The following is a 24,592-nucleotide window of genomic DNA, read 5'->3' as shown; positions in this document are numbered from 1 at the left end:
TAAACCGGATTTGAGACGGCGTCTAACGCGTATTGTCGTCTTACTATTCGACACAAAATTTGGGGGTCCTAGGACCATTTTTCGCTGAGATAAGCGGAAAAGTGCCGATACTTCCGGTCGGTAATCGAACGCCGATATTACGCTTCCGGCTTTACGGATCCCAATTCTATCCGGTCATTTCTTCGGGGACACGATCAGTAACCTGTGTTGAAAATTTTAAGCAAATCCACCGAATAGAATTTAAATTATGGCGATTCTAGAATTTAATAAATTATCAACATCTTACTCAACATTGGTTGTCATGGCTACGGTCATTGACCTTTTTGCCATAGAGCGTATAAGAACAACCGGAAGTTCGAGTCTTTATTGGAGCTGATATTTATAGTCCTACTTATTAGCTCTAATTTATTCCCATTGCACTTTATATTATTGATATAATTAGACATTTAATATTGGGATGGAATTATACATTAGGGAACAATTTTCGCAGGATGCAAAACGTATCATGGACGAAGTTAAAACATATGCCATTAATAACCCGAATGGTAAATTTCATGTTACATCACACATGAAATTTATTTTAGACCAATTCCAAAAATTAATTGACTCTGCCGAATCCTCATTTGACAAAATGAAATCTATGGAGCCTTTTATAGATAGAATTAATACATTGGCAACCAAGTCTGATTTGACTGAAATGATTAACACAGGAAAAATTTCTGATATTCAGGGTACCATATTAAGAAAACTGGACGCAATTGAACATAATCTCATTCAAACTGTAGGAGATGGGAATCAGGCAGTTATACAGAGAGAGGTATTAGAGAAAATATCTGCGATAGAAAGAAAAATTACAGAAAGTACAGATAAGGTTATTACAGATAAATTAAGAGAAACTGGAAATCGAATTAATGCCCAAATTATTCAACATTCTACAAAAATTATGAATAAATTAAATGTGGATTCCATCTTAACGAAAGCTCAAAAAATTGAGGAAAGCCTTGATAAGCTGAGGAACGAAGGCCCAATTTCTGACATCATTAACAACCAAATACATATGCAGGAACAACTGATTAATATAAAAGATAAAGTTGTTCTAAAGACAACTCAGGAGAATTTGAGTGGCCTTGGGGCGGCCTTGCCTGACGCCCCCATCTCAGAAATTCTTAAAAATCAGACATACATTCAAGAAAAACTGGAGAACTTGGCATCATACAGACACACAGACACTCCTCCACAAAGAAACTATAGTCAAGCTCTGAAAAACGGCAAGCTTTTTAACACTGATAAAAGACTGAGACACTTAGGAACAAACAGGGAGGTACTTCTCCTATACAGTAAAGACAGCGAGAAAAGTTGCAATAAAGTGCGGCAGATATTATTTGAGATGGTCAAACCATCGCAGTTAGGTATTGGAATTGACAAAGTGAGAAACATTGGAGGTGGAGGAGTTGCTATAGAGATTGGGAACCCTGAAAACGCTCTTAAGCTTGAGCGGCACATAGCTACAGAAGTTCCCCAATTATTGATAAGGAAGCCTCGGAAATTGCTGCCACATGTGGCCATTTTTTCAGTTCCTACTGAGATTACTAGGGAAGAGCTACCATTGTACATTTACAGACAAAATGACCTTATCAGTGAAACATATAAGGAAGAGGAATTCAACGAGGCTTTCAGGGCGAAATTCAGAATGGGAAGGAAAAATAAATATTACAACAATTGGGTTATTCAGGTAACACCTAGTCTAAGAAATCAACTTTTAAAGATAGAAAAACTGTCAATTCAATGGTCAAAATGTAAAACAACAGATTTTTGCCCAGTGCTCCAATGCTTTCGGTGTTGTCGGTATGGCCATTCCACAGCAATGTGCAGCCAAGAGATGCCCACATGTAGCCACTGCTCTGGTCAACATACCTATAACGAATGCACAAATATAGACCAACCTCCGGTATGTTGTAACTGTAGACATGAACACACCATGGCTGGGCATAATGCCAGAGATAGTTCTTGTAGGGTATACACGAGAATCAAAACCAATCTAATAAATAGAACTGACTATGGAATTACAGCCTAAGACTAAATTAGCTTCCTGCAATACAATATAGGTAGAAGCATTGCTTCTACTTCTATCTTAACTTCTATCATCAATCAATTTGATCTCATTCTTTGCCAACAGCCATATTGTGTGTTCCTGGATTTCGTTAACTCTAGCTCACCGTGTATTCATCGTCTTCACATCTAAATACTTAGTAACTACTTTAAAAGAGCTACAAGAGTCCTACAAAAGTGCCAAGAAAGTGCTTCAAGAACGCTTCAAGAGTACTTCAAGAGTGCTTCAAGAGTGTGACAATCATTCACGTCAAATACGCATCGAAAACGATAGTGAGATGCGTGAATGAAATAGAATTGTAGAATTTGACGTCAATATTGAAGAGAAAGGTACAAATAGCTGCAAACATAACTGGACCAAATGGAACTGACGCTAAAGAAAGTCCATATGCAGCAAAGAGACGACGCAATTTTACAAACAATTATTGCAAGTTTACCGTCTCGGCGAAGACGCCTCTAGTTTATAAAATTGTTCGTGCTATGTTTGTTATTGTCTGTGCTCTGTGTTTTTTTTTTTTTTTTTTTTTTTTTTTCTGTCTAATTGTCACTATATTTGTAGTTGATGTTATGTAAATTATTTAACCAGAATAAAGCATATCTGTAACTCATATATTTATTGTAACTCTGTTTATTTCATCCGGTTATGTATTACGGCACCGGGTATGTACCTTTGGTATCTTTTTAATTAAATAACTGAACTGAACTGAACTGAACTGTTGATGAGACATCTTTGGCCATAATTAGGTAGTCATTAGTGGTTCTGGTCAATGGGGAAGGATTCTGAACAGTTTCAAAGCTCCTCTCACAACAGAAGACCAGAAATTACTATGTGCATTTTTTAGCAAAATGTTATTTATCATGTAGATCTCGGTACCCTTTATAAGTAGACAAAGCTGTTCATGCAAACAGGCAATAAACAAGGCAAAATCTTTAAAATATGTGGTAAATACACATGTAGTTAATAAATAGGTTGTTTGATAATTTTGATGCTATTTATAACATGAACCTGTTCAACAATTTGTGTTTTCAGATCTGCTGACAAAAGATTCATTTAAATTCATTTTCCCATATTCCTTTTTTTCTTCTTATTTTTATCAATCTTCAACCTCATACTTTTACACATATGTAAAGATGCTAATTGATTATAGAGGTACTTTTTATTTAAATGTATTCCTTTTTTTTTTTTAAAGCTTAATTCATCTCATCTTCAGATACATACCTAAGAACATTCAATGGAACATTAGACATTTTTAAATGTGATGGAATATAACATTTTCAAAACATTTTTTGGGATTCCAGCAAAAGTTCAAACTTTTCATGTGACTTAAAATAGATACATCTACAAACGTTTAATATTACATGTAAAGATAATATTGTTCTTAAAAACCTTGGTGAAGAAATAACAATAATAAAAAAAACACATCAACTGAAATTAAAATCAGAAGCTTAAAATTACTGATAACTTTGCTTTAATGCCACAAGAAAATATCCACTAATGCCGAAAAGGAGCACGGCAGAAAGAAAGCAAACTAGTTTTTTTTCATTTTAGGAATACGGTAATACCTAACTCAAACTACTCCCAACTTGAACAATTCAGTATTCAAATGCATTGAGTACTGAACAAGTTTAAATAAAAACTTTGTCATAAATACTCTATCTGATACTTCATGATGCGCTTCTTAAAAATTTAATTTAAAAAATGAAACAAACAAAAATTACATAAGAAATTTAAAGGGAGGAAAATCTTTCATCCAACATAGCTCGGAGCTACATTTTTGTGGGTTTTTTTAATACCGAGTATTTTTTAAAGTAAAAAATAATTAAAGAGAAAGTTTACCTCTGTATACATTTTGAAATGTAATTTATTAGTCTATTGTTTATACAGTATAAACAGAACAGAATATTGTTTTTATTAAAGAAATAATAAAAATCTTTTAAAAGAAAGTATTAAAAAATTGAAATAATATTTACCATAACTGTAATTTTATTCTTTTTCCATCTAAAAGTATTGTTGTCGTCTTGTAGGCAACTCCTATTTTAAATAACAACAAAAATAAATATATTTACTTCATTAATATTTGCTTCATTACTTCATAATATTAAATTTGATACTAAATGAAATATTACTACATAATTAAATTTAGTAGTTATAAATTATATTATAAATTAAATTAATAACTTTGCAATTAAAAATAATCCATTAAAAAAAAAACATATTTTGAATTAAATATTTATTTTAAGCTTTAAAGTCTTATATACTAAAAGCATTGAATACTGAACAAGTTTTTTTTAAGTGCACTATAAATTTATTATACATATAAATAAACATATTTTAGAAAATAATTTTTCAAATAGTTAGTTTGGTATTATGAAAAATCATTTTACTATTAATTTAATATTAAAATACAGTAGTGCCTCATACTTCAGAGTTTTTTGAAGTATGTGAAGTTAGAGTTTGAATGATGCTTCAAAGTTTGAACTGTGCATACAGTGAAAAAAATGAGTTCAAAGCACAGACACCATCAGTTGTGCACTCAAGTCATCTCTCATTTTTGTGTTATGCTCCTATGTTTTCACTTTATTTTTGGTGTGTTTGGTTACATATTGAATGTTATTTGTCAATTTTTTAACAATTTCTTCCTGTAATTTTTCTTTGTCAACACTTTTTGGACATCTTGTACATTTTGTATCTTTTAGTCCAAAATTTCCCAAACAGAACTTTTTAAACTACATGTCAAATGTTCAGTCAAAGTTTAGGAGCATCTATCCCACAGTTCTTTCCACAACTCGTAGCATAAAATGCCCAATATGCTTTTTATGTGAAGACATTTCAATTTGATTTTATTCAAACAAAATGTGTAGTAAAAAGTTCAAAATGACATTGTAAACAAAGAATACAATCTCGCATTAGCAATAACGTATTACTTTGCACAAATGTTATAATTAAATCGTACGTCTATTCCGTAAAGCTAGCTGCTAAAAATATGCAAATACTTTCCATTTCACCTAATATAATCTTTACTTATTAATCATGGCATCTGAGAGGTGTGTGGAAGCAACAAAGTCTAAGAAGAATGTTGTAATATTGACAATTTGAGATAAGGAAACTTATCGAAAAGCACGAAAGCGGTACGTACGTGGCGGATCCGGCAGCCGTATTTAAGATACCGAAGTCGACGGTGCGCAACCAGTAAATGCAATTTTTATTTTATTATACGTTATTTACATATTTACTGTTTTAATGTTTTAATTTATTTTTAGGGCATTAAATTGTGTTTTTACTTAAATTAAATGTATTTGCTGTTTTAAGTTTGTTTGAAGTCTAGGAATAGATTAATTTATTTTCCATTATTTCTAATGAAAAAAATTGATTCAACTACAAATGGCCTCCTGAAATAAATTAAAATTGATTATGAGGCACCAATGTATGTTTTAAACATTTTATAATATCACAGTAAAATTGTTCTGAAATTGTCCTTTGTTATATCAGTTTTGAAAGATAAAATAAATTTAATATTGTAATTTTCATAAAACTAAAACAATAAAGCTGATAAAAAAACTACTTATTACTACAGTTTTGTTTTATTTTCAGAATGTAAATTAAACTATATTTTATAATTTTGTGAAAACTTTTAACATCTTAATTTTTGAATCCCTATTTAATTTTATTTCATTTTAAATAAACTTTACTTTCATAGCTGTATTTTGCAAGGCAAAACTAATAAACAGAAATGAATGACCAGATGTGTGAGCAATTAACCTGATTATCAGTCTGGAAACCCAAGAAAGAATTTGGATAGATCAAAAACCCCAGAAATTTTTCACGAGCGGTCTGTCCCAGATATATCGAGTCCCGTCCCTCGTAACCCAAATGCTTCTCTGTTGTCCTGGCCAAACTCGTGACAAGCTTGATAAAATATTCCTCTTAACATCCATTTTTATTCTTTTGGACAGAAATGCTTAGGTTTTCTTTGTAAATACAGTGAAATAGGTAAGTGAAGTTTAAAAGTATGACTTTGCAACAGTATTTCATGTATTCCATCATATATGACAAGAAATCAACTAGTTTAGATCAGTGCTTCTCAAATTGTGTGTTCACGGAGTAGTTTTTTCATTTCATTTCATCCCTTGTGGACTAGTATTTCTGTGAAATTATCAATAAATAAAAGTAATTATAAAATGGAAAGAACAGAGTTCAAATGCATTTTTTAAATTTTTTATATATTATTTTTAGACTGAATTAATAAGAAAAATACAAAATTTGGTTCTAATCTTTTGAATAAAATTTGTTCATGGGCAGTTTTCAATGATTTCTTGGGCTGATTTTGATTATCAGTCACCCTTAGCATGAAGTGTTTAAATAATAAAAGAAAATAAAAGTAATAAAACAACATGTTTTAAAATAGTTTTATTAATGTAATAAATAAGATAATGAAATTTTAGGTGAAATCTCAGCAGAGCCAGTAATAAACTGTTCGTGAATCAGTGCTGGTTCACAGATTGCAGTTTGAGCAGCACTGGTTGAGATTAAAATTCTTATCTTCAACACAAACCTAATCCCCTGCATGGCAGGCCCTACTGCAAAAAGCATAGACGGAATAAAGGAAAGGAAAGATGCTGCTGGTCTTTTTATTGAAGGGTTTGAGCTGTTTAAGTTTTTTAAGATTTATAAAGTGAACTTGGGAAGCGTTTTTTCGGGTAAAGGTTCTACGGAAGCTAATGGAACGATTTCGAATTTTCGAACGGCACGCCATTGGGAGTATTCGATTTGTCGAACACCGATTGGAAGAGAATTTAGGCTTGAGAATGGACCCGGAGTGGAGTCCAAAAACGTTCGCCGTAGAAAATTAATTAGACTTGCACCGGTTATTAGGTTTGTGTTGAAGATTTGTTTGCAACCCGGTGTTTTTAGGAGTTTATTATTGAAATTCTTATTATAAATTGATAGATTAAAAATATTAATATTAATATGTGTTCATTACTTAATATTGCTTGTCTGTAGCATAATTACTATTTACTTCATCATATATAAGTAATCTATTTTTGTCATTTTATTTGGATGTTTCTAAATAACACAGTACTATCCTATTACAAATAATAGTAAACTGGTTTTTTTGCCAAAGAACTACATATTTTCATATGATTACAAATTTATATAATAAAAAAAATGTCAAGAAATTTAGTCTTTGATGTATCATAGATTCAACAAAGATTAAATTATCATCATCATATAATATTTTGTTATTTTTACATTTGTTAATTTATCATTTGGTTGCAGCACATATTAACAGACTATAATGAAACTATTGAACTACATAAACTGTATAAGAAAGGAATATTCGTATTAATTACTTTAATAGTAAAATAATGGCATAAAAGCATTAAAACATATAGTATAAAAGATGAAAAGAGAGAAATTTTAAAAGTTGTTTGTAATAACTATAAAAATTCAGTTATTTAAGAATTAATTTTATACTCTATAAAATAATAAGTTATATACATAGATATGTTTCTTTCAACACCACCTTTGTTAACTCAATTTTAAAAATGCGATTGATATACAATGACTTATTTAGCCTCGATAACAATATTTACAGGTACAGGACAAAATAATAGGAACACCCCTTTCAAAATGTGTTGCATTTCGACCGTCCAATACAGCCCCGCCACGTGTTGCAACAGTCTGCCATCCAGTGGCGGTGAAAGGGAAGGTATCGGTCGAGCATTTGGCAGTGTGACAGTTGCATTAAAAAATTCTGTTTCCAGCAAAGTGCCATTATGTCCGACCTGTCTGACGTGCAAAGAGGCATGATTATGCTTGCCACACTGGAGTGTTCATGTCTAGAACAGCCAGCCTTATGGATGTTTCAAGGTCCACTGTGTCGAGGGTTATGGCAGCCTACACAAAACTGGGAAAGGTGTCCGCTGCAAAACAGAACAGTGGGCGAAAGATAAAGCTGACCGACCGGGATAGACGAGCGTTGAAGAGGATAGTTGCCCGAAAACGTAAGACTACACTGCTGCAGTTAACCTCCGAGATGAACACCCATCTCCAGAATCCCATATCCACCAAAACTATTCGACGGGAGCTGCATGCTGCGAGCATTTGTGGCCAAGTAGCCATCCCAAAGCTGTTAGTGTTGCTGCAGAATGCTATGAAGCGACGACAGTGGTGCCGAGACCACCGAAACTGGACACAACAGCAATGGGAACAGGTCATCTGGTCTGACGAATCATCATTTACATTATTTCAGACCACTGGACATGTGTTCGTCTGGCGAACACTGGCAGAGACATTTCATGTTGACTGTCTGGTTCCTACCGTGAAGCTTGGAGGGGGCTCTGTGATGCTGTGGGGAGTGATATCGTGGCGTGGCTTGGGGCCACTCATAGTCCCGAGGGAGAAGGTCAGAGGCAAGCATTATCGCAGTATTCTCGCAGATCATTTACACCCTATGCTTCGTACTCTGTTTCCTGGAGAACGTCCTTTATTCCAATATGACAACACCCCCATACACACCGCTCGCTGTGTTCAAACATGATTGGATGAGCATAATGATGAAGTGGAACATCTCATGTGGTGTCATCAGTCCCGTGATCTCAACATCACTGAGCCTGTGTGGGGTTTTTTTTAGAGAACAAAGTCCATGCTCGGTTTCCTCCACCACACACACTACCTGAACTCGGGACTGCTCTGCAAGAGAAATGGCTGCGAATTCCCTTAAACTTTCTGCACGACCTTTATTTCTCAATCCCACGTCGGATACAAGCTGTAATTCAGGCTAATGGTGGCCCAACTCCCTACTAATAAATATTTTGCATTCTTTCACAGGTGTTCCTTACCTGTACATCATAATGTTACTGATAATCACTAATGTAAAATTTGATCTGGAACCAACTAAATGTGGAAGACTTCCATCAATTTATGATAAAAACAATTTTGGAGGAATTTTCTGGTTCACTGCAGAGGTAGATTATTATAGTTGTATACTATAACAGCCTACCTCTGAAAATCTTTTGTTGAATCTGAGTAAATCTTCAAATAAGTTCAATGAATCCAAATGTCTCAATGGTTTTCAAGGACTATAACAAACATTTCTATAGAAGATGTATTAAATAGACTTTCAGACTTACCATATTTCTTGAATGAAAGAGACTGCCTAAAACTGTGCCCTGATTCAGAAGTGCACCTAATTACAGTTGAAAAAATAGATACACAAGTGACAAAGTACAGTGTAACCCAATTTATGAGTACACAATATATAAAATTTTGATACAGTAAGTTGCTTTTTACTCTTTTTCCTGATCTACGAGACAAATACAGCAGAGCGTCGTTTATCCGAATCAATCGGGGACTGGGGTTGTTCGGATAACCGATTATGTACAGAAAAAATATTAACCTATCTGATGTTGAAATTTTTCTCCGTTGCATGTCGCTTGGCGTTGAATTTTCGTCAATTTTAAGCCTAACGAAAATTTTTATTATAATAATCGTGGCTATCGTATCGTTAAAAATTATTTCTTTATTTTGTACAAACAAAATAAATATATTGAAAAATATAAAAACAAAAAAATTATACTTTAGAAGTTAACTAGTATCAAAAACGTTCGATTCGGCACGACACAGTCCGACCGGAAAGCTTTCGGTTAACCGACGTTTCGGTCGATCGGCTTTCGGATAAACGATGCTCTATTGTATTTGATATAACGAGTACTAACTAATATTTATGATAACAAAATATTCTAATCTTAAGTGTGACAAGACTGAAGCTTTACGGGTATATATAAATTTATAAGTTCCACTCTCTCATTTTATTTCTTTCATTCATAACGTGTATTCATTCATTATAGTAATGCAGTTTAATGAACACTCTACATAACAAATCTTTTCTGTCAGCAATTACAATTTCATTAATTAAAAATCATTTTATTTTATTCTATATTGTTTGTTCTTAATTATAGTCTGATAAAATGAAATGATGTCTTATAATTTATGTATTTACTTCTCTCATTTCATATTAATTTCCTTTATATCCATGAATCAACACCTTATTTTATTATATTTCACTTAGAATTATTACTTGATAGATAAAATAAAGTTTAGTAGCATTTTAATATTATTTGGGGAATGTGCAGAATAACTGAGTTGTGCTGGAATGAGGTACAAATTTCAACCATAAGAAATAATGAAAAATCTCATCCCACTTTATTATATTTAACTTTACAAGAGCTTTTCAGAAACAAGATGTACCCATATTGGGATTGCACTATACTGGTTGTTATACATGACAAAATGTGTGCTCTCAAAAAGTAATTTTTGAAAAATGAAAAATTAACAATCTTATTCGCTTTAGCATAATTTACAAAGTAAGCAAACTATTATAAAGTGGACTAAAACAAGTACAAAAATGTAAATAAATAAATAAATGGATTTGAGAAGCTACAAGAAAGTATTCATGCTACCATGTCAGCCAAAAAAAAAAAAAAACATTTTGAACTTTTATAATTAAAAAATTAAAATTGAAAAATATTGAAATTTTATAATTTTATTTAATATATATAATTTTAATGAAATTATATATGACATTAAAAAACTTCTTTTAAAAATTTATCATAATATTTTTAAGTAAAAATATCCCTGAAATACTGTGCCCGTTCACATACTGTGAAAAACATTAATAAAAGTATGCACTTCTAATTCAATATGGAAATTAACTAGTAATGATAAAATAGTGAATCAAAAACTTAATTGGGTCACAGAAGAATGAGATTCAATTCATATGTGTATTCACGATTTTAAAATACAATTTCAATCAATTAATTGTAAAATAAATTATTATATATATAATATCTGGATATATATACACACTTGGTAGCAGAGCAGGACTTAATAAACTTCAAATACAAAAAAAAATAATGTACAATAAAATTTATTTTATAATGAATAACTTTATCAAGATAAATTAATTTTATATAATGCTTCTGCTATGACTGAAAACATAATCAAATTAATAATTGTTGACTTGGCTGAAAATAACTTGAGTTTAAAAAAGATTTAAGCAAATTGATATAGTCAAAAATTAAAATTTGATATATAAAATAAGTTTAAATTCAAGCTAAAAACATAAAGAAGTTTATTCAGTATTTAATTTAATTTATTAATTGTTCTACTCTAATAAATATTAGAGTAGAACAATTAATAAATTACATATATTGAACAATATGCAAATGTCTAGTGACTTAAGAAATGTGGAGACAGATGTATTTATTTATTACATTAAAGATGAACAGAAGGGAATAAGTTAAACTTTGTGATGATTACATAATTACAGACGAAAACAGAATAACTTATCATTTTAAAAAGAACAATTTAGTTAATTTAGATAACTTTTTATTGAACCATATATTTCAAAATTCTCCTAAGTAATTAATTAATCTCACAAAAACATTTAAATTTAAAGACAAAGTTTATGGAAAATTATAAGATTATAAGATAACTCACTAAACTAACAAGGTCTTGAAAATGGAGATTTGGACATTGAAATATTTATTTAATTTGGAAAACTTACAGGTGAAATTCTTTTGTAACAATTCCTTGTGGAAAGGAGTATTTCGAGCCGTGTCACGAGAAAATACATTTTACTTTTTCCTTTTTTTCCAAAAAGATTGATAAAATTATAATTCTTCTTAAAGTTTCAAGATGACAAGCAGAACTTACTCACTATTAAACATATATAACGAAAGTTACTTCTATTTATAGCTTACATAACTTTTTAATCTCTTACATTTGATATTTCACATAAATTTTATTTATTGTACCTGATGGTTCTGAGCAAGGTTGAAAACATGATTATAAATTATTAATGAATACTACTTTTTATTATCCATATTAAAAGATTAAGTAACTTTGGTTAACTCTACTTTCCATTCCTGGTGTCAACAGATGCTAGAGATTCCTTCTATGGTATCCCACATGAGAATGAATACAAGAATCTCTATAAAAAGATTTTAACTTTAATTGTATACTGTAATATTTTTTTTTATATTTATAAATAACATGTACAATAATTTTTTAAAAGTTATTTTCGGAACTAGGATTCAAATTTTTATTTTTTATATTTTGAATGAATGCAATGAACTAAAGCCTGTGTATGAGTTGCACGGGTAAACAGATATTTCTTAGAGTGTTCTTGGATAATTATAGAAACTGGTTAAACATGACAAAAAGTCAATTGTTGAAATTGTTTAACCTTTTTTATTCATAACTAAGTTGTCATAATGTGTATTCATTGTTTTTGTAAGATTTTTTGAAAACCAAGTGCTTCCTATAACAAGTTACAATACTCTGTATCTTGATCAATAAATAATAATGATAATAGTGAAATGTCATGTAATAATCCTAAGTGCTGCCACTGCAAGAAAATTTTGCACAAGCCAACTGTCTTGAATACTTAACAGTGCAGCAGCAGAAATGATTCACTAAAATGTTTGCAGAAAATAAAAACATTTTTGAAAATGAGAAGAGAAACAAATGTTAGGATTTTTTAAATACGCATGGATAAACACCTGGCTCGTAACAGTCCGGATATTATGTTAATAGAAAAAATATATATATTATAGATACATATTTTTCTATTGGCAGTTCCAGGTGATAGCAGAGTGGAGGAGAAAAAAAATTAGAGAAAATCACTACATATAAAAATTTGCAAATACAAGATGACTGACTGACTGACTAGAAAAATATATAGGAAAAAACAACAGCCATACGTACATTATTTCAAAGAAATCTTCAATTGTAACTAAGTGCATTTAGAGAGCTTTTTCAGTTAAGTATTTTATTATGCATATCAAATAGGATTTTATGGATATGGATATTTCCCTTGCTGTAATAAGCACTTTATTCAAGAATATTCAACATTTATACTTTGCTCCCTTCATAATAAATCTCGTTCAAAAAGAACGGTGTTTTGAGAATTCCCGAAAACATCAAAATTTAACTTAGGTACCTTTTTCCACAGAACTCCTCAGTTTTAGTAGGATCACTAGCACCCATTCCAAGGATCTAGAGCACTAAAGGATTTACAGCTCAATAGAATAGAATCCCTATGTCACAGAAAGCAGCACTATTTTGAAACTGTGAATATTCTATGCAAATAGAATCTAGACAACAAAAGCCTTTAGAAAAGACCTGATGTTAGAGGCCAAATCCAGCCATGGACTGTGTATGTACTAAATAAAAATAATTTGTATAAATGCTTATAACTACAAAAATTTATTAGATACACTTACCAGATGAACCACAAAATGGTGATTCTTGAGATCCATCTTCCAAACCACTCAATATTTCTTGTTTACCAACATCACTATCTCCTACAAGCAAGAATTTTAATAAATAGTCATATGACTTTTGTTGACTAGCTGATGGTCTACTTTGTGAAATAATCCTACTCATGAGTCTTTTGCAAGTTTACAAACACATCCCAAAAGTGGATCTGCAGTTCACAAATTTGGTTTTTTAAAATATCACAACAGTTTTGTTTAAATATATGTATTAAAAAGTAGACGAATCTAATATCCTGTAAAATAAATTATATACTTCAAATAAGAGAATAATCTAATTCAAATGATGAATATAATATAAATTATTAAAATATTAATTTTAGATACTAATAAAAAAATATTTCTACATTGCTTTATTATTTTAAATGTGTTTTCCAACCTTCAAGTCATCTAGAAGTATTGCCAACTGTCTGGCTATTGTAAGTTAAATTCTTAAATGATGTCACAGTCTTCTAGTATAGTAAATGAAATTATTAAAGAAAAACAGTTTGGAAACCACTGCCTTAAATAATAAGACATTTATTATGATGAAATAATAAATTCACACAGATTGGAAGTTAAAGCAATATGCAAAAATTTATTTTTAGGGAACTAAAGAATAAGTGATTACTACAATGTCAATGACCTTAATGTTTGCATAAAGCAATATGATTCAGCACTGAAAAGAAAATACAAATTGACATTTTTCAAATGTTGTAAATACTGAAAGTTTTTTATTATTATACAGAAAGTATACCAGAAAGAACAGGGTATAAAGAGAGAGTGAAAGTGTGTGCATGTGTGTATAAATTAATCTTCACTTAGAAGTAAAAAAAAAAATTAATAATAATGATTTTAAAACCTTGTCGTGTTCCCAATGCCCCGCTCAATATTTCTTAAACTATCTATAATCTGTCAAAAATAATGGAAATAAAATAAAATCCATCAACTTTAAGATGGGTCATAGCATTGGAATTTATTTTCTTAAATGTAAGTGAATTGAAACTCAAAAATTATTATAAAATTAGTGATAAATCACTTAATTAAAATCTAATCAATGAATTGTTCTTAGAAAAACTTGAATTTTACCACAATCGTAGAAATGCACGTTCCACCAACGAAAAGCATTGTATAGAACTACAGACAATACGCATACAATAATGTATTATTAGATATCAATCAGATATTTACTGTTAAAAAAAAAAAAAAAAAAGAGTTTTTTTTTATTTATATGTCAATAGGAAACAATGAAGTAAGAAAAATGAATACAAAATGTCTGCAACATTTTGTATCCTTATAAACATTATACATATGTTTTCAATGGTGAAATCATAATGCTTTGGATTGTATCATTTTTTAAGTTATATTACACAAAAATATTCTAGTTATATAATTCAAAAATTACTTTATGCTGAATTTATTTCATTATCAATGCAAAAACATTACATGTATAATAAAATTTAATTTTTACCTACTTATTTAATAGATACCTGATCATAAGACATAAATAGTGCATATTTAAATAACTATTCTTGATACATTTTATTTCTTAAATATTACATTTAACAGTTTAATTTCTATTAAATCAAAAAAAAAAAAAACTAAGAAAACAGATATAGCCGCCGTGGCAAAAGTTTTTAAATCTAGTTCATTGAAATTACTAATTTATATTTTATGTACTGTACATAAAACACAACTACAGTAATAATAATGCTAATTTTATTCATCTTTAATATTTCAATCTTACATAAATTATAATATCAATTATATTATCTCAAATATCTTTTAATATGTTTAAATAAATTAATAAATTAAAATAAAATTATAAAAAATTTTTCAAACTTTTTTAATAAATAAATCTTTAATAATTAGTTTAAAAATACATCTAAAACATACTTATGTAATGAGGAAACAGTTGTCGATTGTGTATAGGTGCCTCTTGGAGACACCGTATGTTCTTCTTTTCATTATGAATCTTCTTTCTAGTACTGATTAAGTTTTGACAGATTTCACAGTTTAAACAAAATTCTGTAAAAGAATAAAGTTTAAATTCAGAAAACGATTTATAAATATTTTTCATGTTTATTAAAAGGTGTAAAACCTTTAACTACTTAAGGTAAATCTGATAAAGACAAATTCATTACTTTAATTATTCTAGCATATCATGAACAGAACATTCTATTGAAAAGAAGAATCATCTTAAAAGAAAATATAGACAATAACAATCAAAAGAAGAGAGGAAAAAAAGATCAGATAAGCATCCAACCTTGAAGGACAATGTTCTTAATACTGTTTTGTATTTTATGTTCTATCTATCATGTTAATTTTTAAGTTTTTTATAGCACTGCATTAAAAGGAAATGTTTAAACATAATTGTAAAACTTTTTCAGTACGAGACTGTAAAAACTAAGATATGGGCAAATTTAAAAATTAATTGAAATCTATGTAGGATTTTTTAATCTCAAATAAATATTTTAAAACCATTGCAAGAAATAAAAAAATACATTGTAGATTATTTCTAAAGCCTAAACAGTATGTATAAATGAGAAAAAAAATGCTAAAAATAGCATTCAGGATTCTAAAGTATATAGTTTTTACAATTTGAATTACTAAGCAACAATTTAAAGGAAGCCAAGTCTCTTGACCAATAGCTCTAGGCATGTTTATAAGCTATAAGTTACTAAAAATCTGGATAGCAATAAACTTGTTATTCCACTATTTAATGTTTATGCACTACATACAATTCGATTCCATTATTTGTTGTTATTTTTATGTAAAAATAATCTCGAATTTATAAAAATTGGACAATACATAAACAGCACCTCGTGGACCTTTACATTATTTTATCATCATCTTTCAAAATCTAAATACAAATTGCAATGAATTCTATTTAACATACAGCATCTAACACATGTTAATTTCATAGATTTTCTCAACTAGATATTTAGTTTAAGATTTAAGTTTTCTAAAAAGACAAAACTTTAAAAATATTTTTAAAATATTAAACTTAAATTCAATTAAAAGATATATTTATTTTCAATTTATTTCATTTCTCTCATTCTATAATTTCAAATGAATGTAATATATTTGAAATTATTTTGTCTATTATTAAATATACATTAATATATTTTTAATTATTACTACTATTAAATTTTTCCAAGAAATATGAATTATATACATAATTTTGCTTTATACTAACAGAATGAAATATTAACTAATCATACATGTTATTTTTTATTATAAATAGAATAATAAAACCTAAATAAAGATTTTATGAAAATAATAACTAACTCATTCTAAAGAAATGATATAATATATTGTATATATTATATGTAGTTTTATTGTATTATAAAAGTTGATCTATTATTCCGTATAAATTATTTATAGTCGATTTATTCGGATGACAAATACGACCTACTTAAAGTGTAATTTGCAAGTTTTTACTCAACTTGAACTCTGACTTAATTTAGTCAAGTGTAACAATGATATTTAACTTATCAAAGGAGGCATAAAAAATTAAAATAGCAAATTGAATATATGCATTATAGTTTTTAACAATGATTTTATTACTGAATGAGGATAAAACAATTAAAGGACTCTGGCTTATATCTGTAACATTTATATATAAATATTTTTTAAATTCTTGCTGAGAGTTGTTCTGTTTTAAATTTCTATTTTAGTACTAGAAAGAAAAACTTTTTCTTCAAAATAATTAAATATCACTTCCTGTTAAGATGATAAAAGATTTATTTCATTTTATAATTCAAATAGAATGAAAGACAAATAAAAAATAAATAAAATCTGAATGTTAAAAAAAACTAATCCTTTCAAATAGGAAAAAAATTCAATAATCTTTTATAAGAGAACAGTTTAATATAATTTATAAAAAACTTTAACATTAAATCATTAATTAATCAATTCTATCCAAGTATAGAATAATTATATAGAAAACCAAGTCTATATTCTGTACTTATAATCAAATGATAAATCCAGATTGATGAAGTATAAAATATAAAAAATTTTATTTTCCACATAGTTAGGATTCTCTATTATGGCATACAATAAAACCATATAAATATATTACCTGTCATGTATAAGGAAAAGGATATAGTAATATTACTATAGCCTTTTCCTTATACTTTACCATTTGAAAAGAAGTAAATCCTACATATATTTACATTAAAAAGCAATTTTTAATATTTATATTGCACACTAAAATTTGTAGACTGCAGATATTTGTTCTGTAAGATAATATTTAAATATTTGATTTTTTAAATTCATTTTTTTGCCATTTTATACTTAATTATTCAAATTGTAGTATAAGAAACTGCTAAAAAATTATTTAAAAAACAAAAATGAATATTTACATTTTTCAGTTAGATATTGGCTCTTTTATAAGAATACTTTAATGATGTATTGGGTGATCGTAAATTGAAGTACCTCTATTCTATGCTCTAGAGCAAGCCTGGCTAACCCGCAGCCACTAATAAATAAAAATTTGCACGTGTCGTCGTTATAGTGCGCAAGTGCGAGTACGAACTCTTGGTATAATAATAAAATCTTATTCGTTTTGTATTTGTTTTACTTTTTAAAAGCATGTTTGCCTAAATTGTGGCCCACCGTAATGTTACGCGTGATCAAAGTGGCCCGCGAACACAATTTGGGTTGGCCAGGCCTGCTCCAGAGAGATGTTTAGTTGTCCAAATGTAACCAAATTTAGTATGGTGATATATCAGGACATGAAGACATTTCTGCAAAACAAAATTAATGCTAAAACTCATCACTTTTGGTGCTGCAAGCAGAAAAAATACTTAAGAAGTGTGATACATCAAGGGCATAAAATTTGCCAGTCTTATTGTAGTATTGCACTATGTCTGAGAAGCATCACAGAGAATCAATTACAGTCAGTCATTGAACACTGCTCATTGATTTCAGATTTTACACCTTCCGAACGGAGACATAATTTTTGGTTTTTTGAAAAATTTTCTAAAATTCAAATTCAATGAATTTGAAAAAGAAATAAAAGGAAGAACATCTTTGCAAATTTCTTGTATTTGTGAATTCTAGTTAGTTTTCAGTGCTCAGATACAGTTTTGATTGCTTATGTATATTAATTCACATTTTGACAACAACAAGAATGTCTTTTACAAATAAAATGCAGCACAAAAATTGCCTATGATGCGACTTTTTTTTTTACAGAAATGTTTCTGCATGTCCTGAAATGTCACCATACCTGATTTGATTGCATTTGGACTTTTAGATATTAGACTCGACAACACTAAATAAAGTACTTTAAGTACATTCCCTGGTATTTTATACTATTACTTGAGGATGGAAAAAAACTAGGATTTTCTTTATGGAAGTATCTAAAGACTTATATAAAGAAAATCCTAAAAAAATATAGTATAGGGTAACACAGTATAAAATAAAGAAAAAAAACCCTTTTTTCATTGTAATCTGCAAGTTAAATAATTTCCATTTTTTTCAGTACATAAAGAAAAATCTACATTGTAATGAAATGACTTTTTGTTAGTTTTATATAATTTAGGATATAGAAAAAATCTCTCTATATAAAATTGTAAACGACCAACCAACAGTTGAAATAATCAGGCAGAACTACAAATATTATAATTAGAAATTATATTGGTTGGTTGTTTAATATACATTGGGTTATTAGGATGTTGATACAGTAAGACCCTGCTTAATGCTGCCTCAAATAATGCTGATTCAATATAACGCGGTCTGAACGAAGCCTCAAAAAGCTGAAAATATACGCCGATTCAAATTATCGTGGCATTTGATCGATTCGTATGTAATATGATTATTCCCAAACACAAACTAATTTAATTTACCTGCAGGTAAATTATATAAAACAATCATTTTATAATCTGTAAAACTGAGTTGCAGTATCCTTAAAGCCAGTTTAATAAGTCCTGTTAATAGATACGTACTAGTGGACAAAATAAGATTATAATCAGCAAAAGGTGGCAATTCGTGGTAGTGCTGTACTTTCCTTAAATCTATGTTTGTTTGGTGCAATTTTGGAAAAAATATATCATGGATGCCATAGGCAATATTGACTTTGCTTGGCAAGAATTAAATGATAAATGCATGAACAAAGTGTAGAAGAAGTTATGGCTGAAGATATCCAAGAATTCTCAACAATAAGAGCCTATTACTGTAGGTATTGATTAGGTTGACCAAACTGTCAATCTAATCAATACAACAGGACTAGGAGATGCAGATGAGCAGGATATTGAGGAGTTACTGCAGTTACTGGTGAGTGTCTTACCAACGATGACCTTCAAGAACTGGCAGAACAAGAATTCATGTAGAACTGGAAAATAGTGATTCTGAAAATGAAGAACCCAAAGAATTTCTCTACAGATTTCCTTAGTAAAAGTTTGATAATGATAACCAAAATCGTTAATCAAATTGTAGCGAACGATCCAGATTTTGAAAGGAGCGCAAAAACAAGACGAGGCATTTTGGATGCAAACTCCTGCTACCAACATTTGCTTAAGAAAAGAAAAAAGCGACAAATAAAACTACACGACTTTATCGCAAAAAACAAGAATTTCAGAAGAGCCAGGACCTTTGTCACAAAAAATGAACTTTACATTTCTGTGCGCATATGTTTATGCGTTATTTAACATATATTATTATGCAAATGAATATAAAAATAACTTAAAATTAAAGTAAAATCTGTTTATTTTTGGTCGCGTGTTCCCTTTTCCCTATTTACTCTGTGTTAAAATGACCTCGTTTAAAACTGTTTTGTTTAGCACTTTGTCGTCTAGGAATGTATCCCCCCGTATTAAGCAGGGTCTTACTGTATAAATAAAGTTGTAATTAGAATTTAAGAATAGTTTAATTATTTTTGACCAAAACCAAACAAGTCTAATATAAGCTAGTAAAAAAAGTTATTTACCATCATCTTCATTTAGAAACACAGTTTTTACACTCGTGTAATTATTACAAACAAATATTCATTGGAAACTTTATTTACAAAACACATACACATTCATAAATATGTATGAGTAATACAAAAATTTTTGTATCATCATCAATTACATGAAATTCTTAAAGTACACAATTATTAATCTAAATTCACTAATAAAACAAATTTAATTATATTTATTCATTAAAATATTTTAATATTAAAAAAATCATTCTTAACTAACAATGACAAAAAAAAACTGGTTACCATTTTACATTTTATTTGAATAAAATGCAGAATAAATGTTTCATTACATATAATTTTATATAAAAAATATAACTACTTACTTAAATATTATTTGGTGAATAATAATACACAAGTAACCTATAATACTTTCAGAATTCCAGTATTCTAACTTAATTAAGTTGAAAATTAGATATATGCTTTAACGCAATGGTTCTCAATCTTTTTGAAGTCGGGGAACACTAAAATTTCACATTTTTTTCTGCAGAACTTACAACACATCAGCTTTAAAGCAGGAGTGGCAAACCTTTTTAAAATCGAGCGCACTCGGTCTAGTAGACGACGACATTGGTGTTTGCTAATTACATTCCCATACAAAAATTATGTTACATTGTATTGATTTTTCTTTTGCAACAATTTTTAATTGTATATTTGTTTTTTCGCGGAACACTCGAAGTGGCTTTGCGGAGCACCCGTGTTCCGTGGACCACGGATTGAGAACCACCGCTTTAACTAATTAGGCTTTTTAAATTTTGTATTTCATTTATTTTATTATGTTTACTTTTTAAATTATAACAAATTTATCCTAACATATAACATGAATTGTGAATTGATCTGAATTGTATTAATCTAATGTAAAACAAATAGAAAGTGTTTTCAGGTACAAAGAATTTAGCTTAACCTGAATAGAGTGAAAAATTAAAATTCCATTTGTAGTCATAAAAGCAAAATTGCCTACAATATTGATATAATGAGATTAACAAATTATTCCAAAAAATTATTTCTAAAACCTTGTCAGAAAAAAAAGGTCAAATGACAAAGGGACATACAAATACAGGGTCTTTATTAATATCAATCTTTGTTAGAATTGACCAGAAGCAGAATCAAACACTTATGAATTGAGAATTTTCAAAAACCAAATGTGTTTCCAAGAACAGAGTTATTAAGAACAAACAACAAATATAATTCATGAAAACAATGAGAATTAGGTAACACAGTACTGTCAATTTTCTTTGTAGGGTAACTAACTATCAGAAATTAACATTTTTGAAAAAATTATTATTCTTTAATCAAGAATCCAAAAGTAAAAAAAAAATAAGGGCCCCATTTAAAATTCTAAAGTTGCCCCTGTTTACTAAGGAATGGAGATAGCTTAATTTCTATGAAATTGAAAAAGCCCTTCAAAAATAACTTTTATTCTGATCAGTTCTTTAATTGGATGCATATTTTACAAGATATTTGTCAGGAACATTATAAATAGCACACCTTTTAATATATATGTATATTAAAAGAGATATCAAATATATGTTATAAGAACTTTGTCATTAACTCAATAAAGAACTGCTTGAAAAACAAAATTTTAAATTTTAATAAACAAATGAATAATAATAATATCCTTTGAGTTCATAAAGCAATCAGCTGTTTATTAGTGGAACAAATTCATTTGATCTTTCTTTATATAAGACCTTTCAACATTATCCTGGCAACAATATTAAATATTGAATATGAGCCATTCACAGGCCAAATGATTAACTCCATTTGTAAATCCCTAATATAATCATTATTATTTTTAAATTTTTCATGTAAGTAATTTTATATAATAATACATTCTGCAATGTTTATTTAAATTTAAATTTTAAAAGGAATTTTAAAAAATAATTTATATTCTCAATTTTTATACTTTTTGCTTTGCGGAGTTAATCGATTCGGCAAGCGAGTGGCTCGTACAAATGATTCCCAGTAAGAGTTCCAATATATAATAGCAGGAACGATAACAGTTAAATTTGGCACAAGTCCAAATATAAATTTTGTATTTTCTTGATACCGGACCAAAGGTATTTTGTGTAGGACTAAAATGTATTGTTCATGTAGACTGCTAGTTTACATACATAGTTTATATGTTTATTATCATTTGTTGACAAGTCATTTCCTTGTTTATATTCTATTAATTAATAAATTAATAATATAGGGTAACTTTACCAGTAATTGTTATTATAAATCTGTTGTGGCTTTGATATGTTGAGAAACATTTAAATAAATTTTTCTTCATACAAGCAGTGGCATGTTATGGCTTCACGGAACCCAGGCAAATTTAAATTAGGGGGTCCCCGCGTACGGTGTCGATTTTAGACATTTTACTTTGGTGGTATATTTTGGGGAAAATGTTTTCTTACAGAAGATTCCTTTTTGCCCGTAGGATAATGTGCCACTGACTAGAAGCCACGTTAAACTTTTATTTTATTAATAGCTAGTTTCAAAATTATTAGAAAACAAGTATTTTCTGAAACAATAATTTTTGTTAATTATATACAAAATTCTGGTAATTGCAATCTACAATTAAGATAAAAACCTATAGTTTAAATAAAAAGTAAATATAATTAAAAACTAATTTGTAATGCTTATATCATTATTAATTACAAATAGAACCTTTCCTTAACAGTTTTTTCTAAAATACTGTACAAATTTGATCAACTTATTCCCAACTGTAATATTCTACAGATAACTATTATATCATAATCTAACTCAAAAATAAAAGCCTCGGTGGCTCCCTTTTGAGTAATTCTTACACTATGTGTTTTTAATTTAATTCTCTAACAGTAGATAATGCAGCTTAACAGTTTTCATTTTTAACTGCCTTAAAATTTTAAATTTCTAAATGGCAATAACTGGTACACTGTCAATTACTAGTATATTTATTCTAAATATTATTTCAAAAGAAGTACAGTAGAGCGTCGATAAGTGGAACGTCGGTAAGTGGAATGGCCGGAAAGTGGAACGATTTTCAGTCGGACTGTGTCGTGCCGAATCGAATGTTTTTGATACTAAATTTACTTCTAAAGTATAATTTTCATGTTTTTTATATTCTTTAATATATTTATTTTGTTTGTACAAACTGCAGAAATAATTTTTAACGATACGATAGCCTCGATGATTATTATAAAAATTTTCGTTAGGCTTAAAATCGACGAAAATTCAACAGGAAGCGACACGCAACGGAGAAAAATTTGAAACATCGGACAGGTTAATGTATTTTTTCGTACAAAGTCGGAAACTGGAACAAATCATTAACTGGAAGGACCCCAGTCCCCAATTGGTTCCACTTTTCGACGCTCTACTGTAAAATTAATTTCACAACAATAACGTTTAATTTTTGCATTTGATTAAGACTTATTAAACAATTTATTGTAATAAGTGACTAGCAATATCAGATTTAAATTGAAAAGAAGCTTCTGTAAGAAGCTTCTTTTGAACTTGAAAACTGACATACCAATTCATTTATTATAAATAAATTTCTTAATATTGAAAATGAATATTTAGAAATATTTTATGATAAAATTAATATTAGTAGTAATATATAAAAATTATTTCATATTTTTACTTATAATTTTTCAATTTATAATTACATAATAAATTAATTGATTTTCTTGACTTAATTAAAAAGCTATAAATCTAATAATTATTATATTAAATCTACCAAATTATATATTCGTAAGATTAAATACATAAGAGTATATCACAACTAAACAAATACACACTTATTATACACAAATACACTTACTGTATTTGTTCGGTGACTAAGCAAATTGAAATATTAAACAATACATGAATAAATAAAAAATTATATTGCAAGAATTAAATTTTTTAATATCTCATCAAGTCCTATATGAAACAAATGTCAAAAATGCTTCTTTACACATTGAAAATAAGAGAATTCTAAATATCAATTTTAAAACTTCTAAAAGTATTTAATGTGATATACAGTTGTAATTAAAATTAACAAATGTTTAGCTAAAAATATCAATAAAATTTTTTATATTAAATGGCATAAATTTGACATTTTAATGAATATTCTGTATACGGGCGGCCCTCGACTTTCGCACGTTTTTTTAAAATTCGACTTTTTAAATATTTTAGTCGATAATGAAAAACTTTGCTTTCGTGCAGAACGCCCATACGCTACAAAGTACGGTAGCTCGCTCT

The 24,592-nt window shown here is 28.7% G+C and overlaps 1 protein-coding gene across 4 annotated transcripts in view; it reads right to left on the bottom strand.

The window, feature by feature from the left end:
• Positions 1-24,592, bottom strand: part of Rab40 (RAS oncogene family member Rab40) — a 45,362-nt gene that overhangs the window by 5,298 nt on the left and 15,472 nt on the right. For 3 of the 4 annotated variants that reach the window (XM_067269263.1, XM_067269262.1, XM_067269261.1), the window contains exons 2-4: positions 15,325-15,456; positions 13,399-13,685; positions 4,081-4,141 (exon numbers count right to left, since the gene is read on the bottom strand). In XM_067269263.1, the coding sequence (XP_067125364.1) occupies positions 4,081-4,141; positions 13,399-13,561 (224 nt within the window). In that variant the 5' untranslated portion in view covers positions 13,562-13,685; positions 15,325-15,456. The remainder of the gene's footprint in view (positions 1-4,080; positions 4,142-13,398; positions 13,686-15,324; positions 15,457-24,592) is intronic. The other variant, XM_067269264.1, reaches the window with a different exon arrangement.

The sequence above is a fragment of the Centruroides vittatus genome, unplaced genomic scaffold (assembly GCF_030686945.1).
Source record: "Centruroides vittatus isolate TY-2023 unplaced genomic scaffold, ASM3068694v2 contig_349, whole genome shotgun sequence".
NCBI lineage: Eukaryota > Metazoa > Arthropoda > Arachnida > Scorpiones > Buthidae > Centruroides > Centruroides vittatus.
This window is presented reverse-complemented; position numbering and strand designations above follow the sequence as displayed.